The sequence below is a fragment of the Macrobrachium nipponense genome, chromosome 9, assembly GCF_015104395.2.
Source record: "Macrobrachium nipponense isolate FS-2020 chromosome 9, ASM1510439v2, whole genome shotgun sequence".
NCBI lineage: Eukaryota > Metazoa > Arthropoda > Malacostraca > Decapoda > Palaemonidae > Macrobrachium > Macrobrachium nipponense.
Genome location: NC_061110.1, coordinates 77,168,335 through 77,181,111, shown reverse-complemented (window position 1 = coordinate 77,181,111; position 12,777 = coordinate 77,168,335). Strand labels below are relative to the sequence as shown.

Sequence of the window (12,777 nt, the reverse complement as noted above, 5' to 3'; positions counted from 1 at the left end):
AAATTATATAGTCTAGAAAGGAGAAGAGAACGCTACATGATAATTCAGGCATGGAAACAGATAGAAGGAATAGCCAAAAACATCATGGAGCTAAAAATATCAGAAAGAGCAAGCAGAGGTAGATTAAAAGTGCCCAAAACTATACCAGGAAAAATAAGGAAAACACACAGGACATTAATCCACTACGCACCAGCATCGATAATACAGCGTCTATTCAATGCGTTGCCAGCCCATCTGAGGAATATATGAGGAGTGAGAGTAGATGTGTTTAAGAATAAGCTCGACAAACATCTAAGCCGCATCCCAGACCATCCAAGATTGGATGATGCAAAATATACCAGATGTACTAGCAACTCTCTGGTAGACATTAGAGGTGCCTCACACTGAGTGACCTGGGGCAACCCGAACAAGATGTAAGGTCTGTAAGGTCTCTCTCTCTCTCTGCAACCATTATACTTATGATGATGCTCCATCCTCCACTAAGAAATTCTAAAATCTCTCTCTCTCTCTCTCTCTCTCTCTCTCTCTCTCTCTCTCTCTCTCTCTCTCTCTCTCTCTCTCTCTCTCTCTCCAACCATTATACTTATGATGATGCTCCATCCTCCACTAAGAAATTCCAGGTTTTAGAATTACAGTTGAAGATATTGTAAACTTATGCCGACATAAACAACTGAATTGAGAAACAGCTGATTGCCAACTTCATTTGCCGCAACTATCAATCATTTATTAAAAGTTACATTAAAGCTGTCATGTTGTTAAACCCAGCCTATTTTGAATGATGGCTTCCAAAAGTAAAAATAGAATATATTTTTACTCATTCTTCATGCAGTGGAGATCTGAAGAAAGAATCCCAGCAAATTAAAGCTGCAGGTTTTAGCCAAGGCTGAATAAAATTAATAACGGGGCAGGCAAAACTGAAGTCTAGAACTGGCGAAATCACACTGATACTTATACAATGAAATATTGTGCTCATTTCAAACCAAACTTTGTTAATTTACAAGAGAAACTTTCTGAATTACATCTCTTCTAGCAGATAATGACAGTGAAGATATTGATAGTACTCAGTCAGCTGAGATTTTGAGAATGTAAGCAATATTAAATGCAAATGGCATACGGTAATAATGTTTATATTCTGTAATATGCTTAACTTTTGTAAATGATAATTTCCCTCAGAAAATATTTAGGTTAATAAACCTTTTCGGTTTTTAGACTTACGGTTAGAGATTGTACACCTGTAATAAAGTGGTAATTATCCATGGTAATTACTGTATTTAAAATGGTTTTGTTTACAGTAAACTTAGTTGTGCCACTAGTGATTCACTTGAATTACCTAAGGTTTTTATCATTACTACAGAAGTTTTGTTTACACCTAAGGTTTTTATCATTACTACAGAAGTTTTGTTTACGGTGTCAATTGTTGTGATGGTGGTTAAGTATTGACACAACTATTAACACTTCTGTCATTAAAAATCTTGGCAGGATTTAAGGTTTGCTTTTTATACTTGCTTAAAGACGATCCCCCATTTTGGGGGAGATTTTTTAAGGTTAAAAGGTCTCCTCATACGCCGTCATATACGGTAAGCACAGCACTGCAAGTTTTAGCTCCCGTAGTGGGCTTGTGTCATCTTGGAACCTGCTTCCGCTTTGTTTGGATGACTTGCAAGTTCTCACCAACTCTTACAGGGGGTTCTGATGGCCAAGGACATTTTACTTCTTCCAACTCATTTTTGGGGCATTCTTGTTAACTGAGAAAAGCCATTGCCAGTTCCAGTGCAGTCTGTTGTCCCTTGTAGAAACAAGTAGACAATTTCCTGTCACTTATCAATGGATTTCAGCCCTTGCAGCCGCTTCCAGCAAAGCTGTGGCTTTCACTTTTAGGTCATATGGGATCTCTACAGGAGTTGGCCTCACTTTGTTTTTAGACACCTCAGTGAAAGGTTGGGGGCCTTTCTAGGTGATTTAAAAATGCCTGGATTATGGTCAGAAGAGGAGCAATTGCTGTGCATTGACAATTTGAACTCTTAGGTAACAGGAAGAGTTTGAAGCAATGTAAACATCTGGTAGGAAAAGTAGTAGCTGTGTTCTTTGACACTTTAACCTTCTTGGCTTACATCTGGAAATAGAATGGTATGAAATCCTTTTCAGTGCTTTTTCTAGCAGAGGACCTTCTTCCATGGGCAGAAGCACATATGTATTGTGTTTATTCCCCAGTTTGTATAGAGATGTAGCAATATGTTAGATCAGCTCAGCTGAAAGGATCAGACCCTTCCAACAGAATGTTCTCTGAATCCTCAAATATGTCATTCGTTGTGGAAACCCTCATGATAGAGAACAGGTGAACTAGACAGTCCTTCTGAGTCAGCCAAGCATTCTTCTTTTTTGAAAGCCTGACTAGTGTATAAATGTATTCTCATCTTTAAAAGTAAGTGTTCCGGTAATAAAATGTTATGAAAATGTTATATGAAAATTTATATTTTTTCTTGAACTAAACTATTTTCCTATTTATTTTGAAGTCAACCAAAACGGCCTCAAGAGTTAGAATGAATGTAGAGGATGATACCGAAGGAAGTGGTGGGGAAGCAACAATAGAAAAAAGAACAAGATTTTCTCTATCTCATGACGAAGGATCTATAGGCAATACCTCAGATAATTTAGAAGCTATAAGTGAGGCAGCTAGTAATCACAGTGTTGCGTCTAGTCTTGATGATGTCGAACAGGTAAGACCTAAGAGTTTAATTCCAGAAGAACATATATTATTAGCTACTGCTTTTGTTTTCCATTATGTTGGATTCCTATTCACCAACAGGACGTTATGACTTGATTGTTTTTGTATGCATCCTTTATTACTGTGAGTGTGTGCATTTGATTTTTTCCCAAAGTGTAACAATTAGTTTGTATTTGTACCCAGTTGAGAACACTTTTGACAGCTTCAAGTTTCACAGGTAAAGAAAAATATCCACTATTTATAATAATAATATGATGATAAGATAATAATAGTATTAATAATGATGATTACGATAATTCTCTCCAAAGTTGCAGAAAAACTTATTTTTCATCCATTATATAGTAAGTATGAGGAATATATAGGAGTGTTAGATGATAGTAAGTTTGCATACAGGAAGCACCTGTGATGCTATTTTAGACTTGACATGCCTTTTGCCAGGGAACCTTGATAAAGGTTTTGAGTACAGAGTAATTCAAAAAGAGCTGCTTGTGATTTAGTAAATGACAAGGCATTTACTTTTAAACATAAGAATCATGGCGTGGGTGAATATGTTTTAGGATTACTTCAAGATTTCCTTACAGGTAGGCAGCAGCAAGTTGCTATGGACAGGATCTTTAGTGAACCAAGTCCTATTGTGTCTGGAGTTCCACAGGGCAGTGTTCTTGGTCAACTGTTGCTTAGTGTATGCAAGTAATATGGTTATTGGCCTGGATAACAAGATTATTCAGTATGCTGATGATGCAACACTTTTGGGTGTAGTAAGGTCTTCACTTACGAGAAATGAAGCTGCCCTCAGCCTCAATCGTGATCAAGGAATGATGTAGTCGGTGGGGTATAAGGCTTAACTCCAGTAAAATGAAAACGCTATTGATTAGTAGATCTCATACCGATTTCCCACCCTTCAGACTGATAGAACTTTGCTAATGAGTTTGGACCAAGAACTATGCTAGGTGTAACTTTTGACTGACATCTAACTTAGGAGAAACATGTAATGAAAGTTTCAGCAAATGTTGCACAAAAGTTAGGTTTTGTTCATAATGCCTCATACAACCTGTTTTAGCTCATTTGTACTGCCTTTACTAAAATACTGTTCTTTGGTGTGGATGTCTGCTTCTCCCAGAGATTTATCCCTTTTTAGATAGAGTGGTTCATGGTAGTAGCAGTTGTGACTTGGACCATTGACAGATGGTCTCGTTTTTCTCGTGTTTTGTCAGTTTTTCATAAGTATTTCAACAGAGATCTTTCAAATTCACAATTTATCCCTGATCCCCTATATCGGCTGGGAGGAACCAGATTCGCTGAACAACAGTATCAATATACAGTAAATGTGCCTCGCTGTCAAGCTTCTCAGTTCTAGAGGTTCTTTATTCCTTTCACCATTGGACTGTAGAACAGCCTCCCAGTGGATGTCATGCAATTGGAACTTCAGAAATTCAAGCCAAGATGCAATGCATGACTACCCTATTATAGTATTCTTCATGCATTTTGATATATTTTTATCTATTACCTATTAATTAATTAATTTTTTTTTTAATGGGATCTTTTTTTTTCTGTATTTCCCTTTACTTCCTCTTACTTCTTCCTAATGAACACCATATTCTTTCAAGCTTGAATTTCAAGCCAGTGGCATCTGTGGGCTTGTTGCATATAAATAGGTTTCATCTGATAATAATAATAATAATAATAATAATAATAATAATAATAATAATAATAATAATAATAATGGTAATGATAATGGTAATAATAATAATAATTTGATTGACAAAATCAAGAAGAAAGTATCACTCATTGATGTCGCAATACCATGGGACACCAGAGTTGAAGAGAAAGAGAGGGAAATAATGGATAAGTATCAAGATCTGAAAATAGAAATAAGAAGGATATGGGATATGCCAGTGGGAATTGTACCCATAATCATAGGAGCACTAGGCACGAGCCCAAGATCCCTGAAAAGGAATCTAGAAAAACTAGAGGCTGAAGTAGCTCCAGGACTCTTGCAGAAGAGTGTGATCCTAGAAATGGTGCACATAGTAAGAAAAGTGATGGACTCCTAAGGAGGCAGGATGCAACCCGGAACCCTACACTATAAATACCACCCAGTCGAATTGGAAGACTGTGATAGAGCAAAAAAAAAAAATAATAATAATAATAATGATAATAATAATATTAGTGTATGCTGGAAAGAGACCTTCTTTCAAACGAGATTTATTAAAAATAATGGCAGAATTCACAGAATTGATTTTGTACAATATTCTTTCAATTCTCCTTATGATTTGTCTTTCTGGCACGCTGGTATTATGATGCAGCTGTCCAATATTCATCGTACTGTAGGTCGTCAACGAAATTTCGGGCTGGTGTTATCAAAGGCAAACTGGTTATCAGGGACAGGCTGGGGTTGTCAACAGGTATACAGGTGCTTTTCGTAGGTCGGGAACAGGCCGTAGCCGTCAGGGGGCTATCCGGTATTCCTGGTTTTTCTTCGTTTCTGGTTTTTAAAGGCGTCTACATGTTTCAGCCACCTCATTTGGCCATCTTCGGGACGGGATCGCTGAGTGCAATGGTCTGTGTCAGATATATTCACGCTATTTATTGCATTCGGGTGGTTTGAAGAAATGGGTACCTCACTTTTCATTGGGCAATACCTGTGACGTCATGAGCTATGTCATCAGGGGGCCCGTTGCCGGTTGGCTGTCCTCTTCGTGGGCGGAGCCTCATCCTTATTGGTGATGGTGGAGGCCCCCTCGAAGGGCGTGCTATCAGGTCGTCCTCAGGGATGTCCCTAGTAACCCTGAGGGTGATCGAAGCTGAAGCTCTCGCCCTGAGGACGACCTGGTAGCACGCCCTTCGAGGGGGCCTCCACCATCATCAATAAGGATGAGGCTCCGCCCATGAAGAGGACAGCCAACCAGCAACGGGCCCCCTGATGACATCGCTCGTGACGTCACAGGTATTGCCCAATGAAAAGTGAGGTACCCATTTCTTCAAACCACCCGAATGCAATAAATAGCGTGAATACATCTGACACAGACCATTGCACTCAGCGATTCCGTCCCGAAGATGGCCAAATGAGGTGGCCGAAACATGTAGACACCTTTAAAAACCAGAAACGAAGAAAAAACAAGGAATACCGGATAGCCCCCTGACGACTACGGCCTGTTGACGACCCCAGCCTGTCCCTGATAACCAGTTTGCCTTTGATAACACCAGCCCGAAATTCCGTTGACGACCTACAGCACGATGAATATTGGACAGCTGCTTCATAATACCAGCGTGCCAGAAAGGCAAATCATAAGGAGAATTGAAAGAATATTGTACAAAATCAATTCTGTGAATTCTGCCATTATTTTTAATAAAATAATAATATTAATAATACTTTATTAAAAGTAATGGTTACTTCAGCAGCGTTACACTTGTAGAGATTCTTCTCTATTTTGCGAATAGCGGCTTTTTCAGTGCTACTTAAACAGGCTAGTAGAGCGCCTATAGAGGTCATGGTAAAATACAGGGTCAAAATAGGTGTATATATTTAAATTTTACAGATAAACTATGATACCATAGTTTTCAAAGTCATTAACGATTTTCTCTCTCTCTCTCTCTCTCTCTCTCTCTCTCTCTCTTTTTCTTAAAGCGAGCTTTCGTCTGGAACTGCCAGACATCCTCGGGCTGGGAAGCTGAGGGTGGACTGATCTTGGTGCGGTGTCCGTCCTCCTTATATCTGTGGTTGACAGCAGGGGGTCTGCCCCATGCTTGTCTCCTATTGGCTGGTGGCGGTGAGTCTTGTTTTCATTGGCTGCCTGAGCCAGGTCTCAAGCCACTTTCTTCGAGCCGATGGTTGCGTTGCAGCATATCCTGCAGCCGCCTGGACCTTCTAAGCGGCGCTGTAATATTGATGGGCGTTGCGCTATGCTGTGGGACGTCACGGCTACTTTGATTTCCATCGGCTGCAGGAGTACCTCGTTCGGGGGCGTTGTCATCCATAGAGTTGTCATGATCGGTGGTGTCATTGTTGGTGGCAGGCCTTCTCATACTCGTAGGGAGGAGAAATTCTTCCTGCGTCGTATTCAGTGTAGGTTTTATTTGCTGGATGAGGAGCGCCTCCAGCAGGCGCAACCGACGGGCATCAGGGGCCTTCCCGATGATCTTCGTGTTCTTTATGATGACATCTCGGGAGATGGCCTCGTGATGTTTGGTGCGGGCGTGATTCTGGAATAAGACTAGCAGAGGTTAATATCAGGAGAGGGATCTTCTAGGGTGACTCACTGTCCCCACTACTCTTTGTAGTAGCCATAATTCCCATGACAAAAGTACTGCAGAAGATGGATGCTGGGTACCAACTCAAGAAAAGAGGCAACAGAATTAACCATCTGATGTTTATGGACGACATCAAGCTGTATGGTAAGGGCATCAAGGAAATAGATACCCTAATCCAGAATGTAAGGATTGTATCTGGCGACATCAGGATGGAGTTTGGAATAGAAAAATGCACCTTAGGCAACATATAAAAGGGCAAATTAACAAAGACTGAAGGGATAAAGCTACCAGATGGGAGTAACATCAAGCACATAGATGAGACAGGATACAAATACCTGGGAATAATGGAAGGAGGGGGATATAAAACACCAAGAGATGAAGGACAAGATCAGGAAAGAATGTATGCAGAGACTCTAGGCAATACTCAAGTCAAAACTCAACGCCAGAAATATTATAAAAGCCATAAACACATGGGCAGTGTCAGTACTCAGATACAGCGCAGGAATAGTGGAATGGACGAAGGCAGAACTTTGCAGCGTAGACCAGAAAATGAGGAAACATGTGACAATACACAAAGCACTACAGCCAAGAGCAAATACAGACAGACTATACATAACACAAAAGGAAGGAGGGAGGGGACTACTAAGCATAGAGGACTGCGTCAACATTGAGAACAGAGCACTGGGGCAATATCTGAAAGCCAGTGAAGATGAGTGGCTCAAGAGTGCATGGGAAGGACTAATAAAAGTAGACAAAAACCCAGAAATATACAGCCAGGAGAATGACAAACAGAACAGAGGAATGGCACAACAAACCAATGCACAGACAATACATGAGACAGACTAAAGAACTAGCCAGCAATGAAACAGCAATGGTTACAGAGGGGAGAGCTCAAGAAAACTGAAGGAATGATAACAGCGGCACAAGATCAAGCCCTAAGAACCAGATATGTTCAAAGAACGATAGACGGAAATAACATCTCTCCCATATGTAGGAAGTGCAATACGAAAAATGAGCTGTCTTGCAGTGTCAGAAAGAACCGTTCATCACAGGTAGGTGACGATACCTCCAAGCCATGCAGGTCATTTACTCTTGATGTCTACTTTGCAAATTAAAGCTTGATCAGCAGCAAATGCAGTGAACCAGTAATCCAGAGATATGTGACTTACATCTTGCCAAGGAACTTGTCATGAAATATGAACTTATACACACTTGAAATATTAATCTTGAACCTATACATATACGTAATCCAAAATATAAACAACATGCAGTAGCATATTTGAAACAAAGCTTCATACTATGCCACATACAAGCATAGGATTTGCAACCATATAACTTAACCCTCTTACGCCGATTGGACGTACTAAACGTCGAGTCAAAATGTCTCCCGTATGCCGATTGGACGTATCATACGTCGGTCAAAAAAGTTTTTTTTTAAATTTGCGGAAAAATACTTATAGGCCTACCAGCCGAAAACTTTTGAATCACGCACCTTGGGGGATGCTGGGAGTTCACGGATCAAGGCGTTGTTTTGTTTACAATCGCTACGCAGGCGCGCAAGCGCGAATTTCTTTCTTATCGCACTAAAAAGTATCAGTGACACATCTCAAAAATTATTTCGTCACTTTGACATAATTTTTGCACCATTTTAAATTATCCTTTACATGAAGTATTATATATGAAAATGTGCGCAATTTCATGTAAAATACAACAAAAAAATACTCATGATTGTAGCTTTTATCAGTTTTGAAATATTTTCATATAAATAGCGATAAGTGCAAAAATTTCAACCTTCGGTCAACTTTGACTCTACCAAAATGGTTGAGAAACGCAATTGTAAGCTAAAATTCTTATATTATAGTAATATTCAATCATTTGCCTTAATTTTGCATCAAATTGGACGTCTATAGCACAATATTTCGATTTATGGTGAATTTATGAGAAAACTTTTTCCTTACGTTCGTGCGATAACTCTTCCGATAAATTTTTTCGTGCGATTGTCCTAATGTTTGCACCCTTTTAAATTTGCCGTTACATAAAGTTTTATATATGGAAATGTGCGCAATTTCATGCACAATACAACTAAAAACAACCCATGGTTGTAGCTTTTATCAATTTCGAAATATTTTCATATAAATAACGTTAAGTGCAAAAATTTCAACTTTCGGTCAACTTTGACTCTACCGAAATGGTCGAAAAACGCAATTGTAAGCTAAAACTCTTATATTCTAGTAATATTCAATCATCTACCTTCATTTTGCAACAACTTGGAAGTCTCTAGCACAATATTTCGATTTATGGTGAATTTATGAAAAAAAAAAAAAAAATTTTCCTTACGTCCGCGCGGTAACTCTTCCGAAAAAATCAATTTTTTTGTGCGATTGTCGAAATGTTTGCACCATTTAAAATTAGCTGTTACATAAAGTTTCATATATGAAAATGTGCGCAATTTCATGTAGAATACAACTAAAAATGATTGAAGGTTGTAGCTTTTCTCTTTTTTCGAAATATTTGCATATAAATCACGATAAATAGAAAAAAAAACCACGTTCGGTCAAATTTGACTCTACCGAAATAGTTGAAAAAAGCTATTGTAAGCTAAAACTCTTACGGCCTAGTAACATTCCGTCATTTTTCTTCATTTTGAAACAAATTTGAAGTCTCTAGAACAATATTGTGATTTATGGTGAATTTTTGAAAAATATATTTACCTTCACTCCGCGCGCCGATTCGCGGCCGCAAGTCTCCGAAATACGTACATCGCATTATCCTAATATTTGCTCCTTTTCATATTAGCCGTTTTATAGAGTTTCATATATCAAAATGTGCGCAAATTCATGAAGAATACAATAAAAAATAATTAAAGGTTGTAGCTTTTTCCATCTCCGAAATGTGTGCATATAAAAAATATATATATAAAAATTTTGACATTCGGTCAAATTTAACTCGTCCGAAATGTCGAATCTGCCCAAATTCTTTTTATCCCTTAAAAAACCCTCTACTTTACAGTATCGTAATATTCAATCATTTGTCTTAATTTTGAAACAAATTGGAAGTCTCTAGAACAATATTTAGAATTACGGTGAATTTTTGAAAATAACATTTTTTTGCGTCCGCGCGTTACGAATTCGTAGATCATTTTGTGATAATATTTTTCCGGTGTTGCTTTTATTGTTTTACTATGTATTATATATCAAAATCATTGCAATTTAGTGTACAATACAACGAAAAAAAAGTAACTCGTTAGCTTTGACCATTTTTTGCACAGCGTGATTTGAATACAATTATCTATGAATTTATTTTTTTTCGCTACCATATATCGCATTATTTACATATGATAATGATATTATTTTTCATTTCTGATGATTGCATACTAAACTTCAGGCAATGAAAAAAAAATGAGCCAAAAATGAACTCTGAATCTTCAAAACTAAGCGCGCTGTAATTTTTTGAAAAAATTATTTTTTCCGCTTCCGCGCTCACTCCAAACCGGCGCCGGCATACAGGAGAGGTTTTGATTTTTAGGGCTTCGGCGTAAGAGGGTTAACAAACAATGCTACTGGCTTTCCTTGCCTAACAATTAAACTGTTTTAACAGCAGAATCATGTGCAGGAGGATTGGCCATTAAAATTATTAAAGATACACCATCACAAAAAATTGGTAATTCTTAGTACCCTTAGAAGTGCTATGAAAACCTTTCAGAATATGTAATGATGAAAAATATACTTGTACAACAAATTACATTTTTACTTCACAATTATAAAAAGTTGGCAAAAAATGTTTAAATATTCTGGATTGCCCATGTAGGCATCAAAGGAAGTGGAAGGGCTGATGAAGCAGCAAAAGCTGCAGCTACATGTAGTACTATGTCAAGATCACACTTTGATATTTCTATTAATGGTTATTCAGCATTTCTAAAGAACTTTATTCAGGTTTACAATAACTTATCCATATTTCTAAAAACTGCAAAGCTCTAAAACCATAATTTAAGGGGGGGGGGAAGTATCTTTGCAATATCAAACTGTACAACTGTATTTATGATAATGATTACTCTATTAATAAGATTGATTTTAATGAAACCTTTTTGCTTACTGTATCCAGTTACAGTATATTTTGTGCATTATCATATTTAGGTGATTGAGTAACACCAACATCGTCATTGCCATTAATTTCTAGATGAAACAATTTGGAGATGCATTTTTCATGTGAATTAACCCTCTTACGCCGAAGGGGTATATCATAAAAATCGTCTCCCGTATGCCGAGGGGGTCTCAGAGTGAGCACTGAAACGGAAAAAATATATTTTTTTCAAAATACAGCGCGCTTATTTTTTAGGATTAAGAGTTCATTTATGGCTCCTTTTTTTGTCATTTCCTGAAGTTTAGTATGCAACCATCAGAAATGAAAAAAAATATCATTATCATATATAAATAATGCGATATATGATAGCGCAAAAACAAAATTTCATATATAATTGTATTCAAATCGCGCTGTGAGCAAAACGGTTAAAGCTAACGAGTTAATTTTTTTTCGTTGTTTTATACACTAAATTGCGATCATTTGGTATATAACACATTGTAAAACGATCAAAGCAACACAGAGAAAATATTATCACAAAATGATGCATGAATTCGTAACGCGCTTACGTAAAAAATGTTTTTTTTTTTTAAATTCACCATAAATCTAAATATTGTTCTAGAGACTTCCAATTTGTTTCAGAATAAAGATAAATGATTTACTATTACTATACTGTAAGAGATTTGGCTTACAATTACAGTTTTCGACCATTTCAGACGAGTTAAAGTTGACCGAGTGTCAAATTTTTTTTATAAATTTTTTTATATGCAAATATTTCGAAAATGAGAAAAGCTACAACCTTCAATTATTTTTTGTTGTATTCTACATGAAATTGTGCACATTTTCATATCAAAAACTCTATGAAACGCCTAATATGAAATGGAGCAAATATAACGAGAATGCGACGTACGCATTTTGGAGATTTGCGGCGGAGAATCCGCGCACGAAGGGAAGGAAAGTTTTTTTTAAAATTCACCATTAATCTAAATATTGTGCTAGAGACTTTGAATTTGTTTCAATATGAAGATAAATGACTGAATATTACTAGACTGTAAGAGTTTTAGCTTACAATTGCGTTTGTCGACCATTTCGGTAGAGTCAAAGTTGACCGAACGTTTATTTTCTATTTATCGTGATTTATATGCAAATATTTCGAAAATGAGAAAAGCTACAACCTTCAATCATTTTTTTGTATTCTACATGAAATTGCGCACATTTTCATATATAAAACTTTTATGTAACGGTTAATTTAAAATTATGCAAACATTACGACAATCGCACAAAAAAATTTCTGATTTTTTTCGGAAGAGTTACCGCGCGGACGTAAGGAAAATTTTTTTTTTTTTTTTTTCATAAATTCACCATAAATCGAAATATTGTGCTAGAGACTTCCAATTTGTTGCAAAATGAAGGTAAATTATTGAATATTACTAGAATATAATAGTTTTAGCTTACAATTGCGTTTTTCAACCATTTCGGTAGAGTCAAAGTTGACCGAAGGTTGAAATTTTGGCATTTATCGTTATTTATATGAAAATATATCAAAACTGATAAAAGCTACAACCATGGGTTGTTTTTAGTTGTATTGTGCATGAAATTGCACACATTTCCATATATAAAACTTTATGTAACGACAAATTTAAAATGGTGCAAACATTACGACAATCGCACGTAAAAATTTATCTGAATAGTTACCGAGCGGGCGTAAGGAAAAAGTTTTTTCA

At 37.0% G+C, this 12,777-nt stretch overlaps 1 protein-coding gene across 1 annotated transcript in view; it reads left to right on the top strand.

The window, feature by feature from the left end:
- Positions 1-12,777, top strand: part of LOC135218667 (GTPase-activating protein and VPS9 domain-containing protein 1-like) — a 387,415-nt gene that overhangs the window by 202,201 nt on the left and 172,437 nt on the right. The window contains exon 12 of the mRNA XM_064255113.1: positions 2,514-2,717. Within this exon, the coding sequence (XP_064111183.1) occupies positions 2,514-2,717 (204 nt within the window). The remainder of the gene's footprint in view (positions 1-2,513; positions 2,718-12,777) is intronic.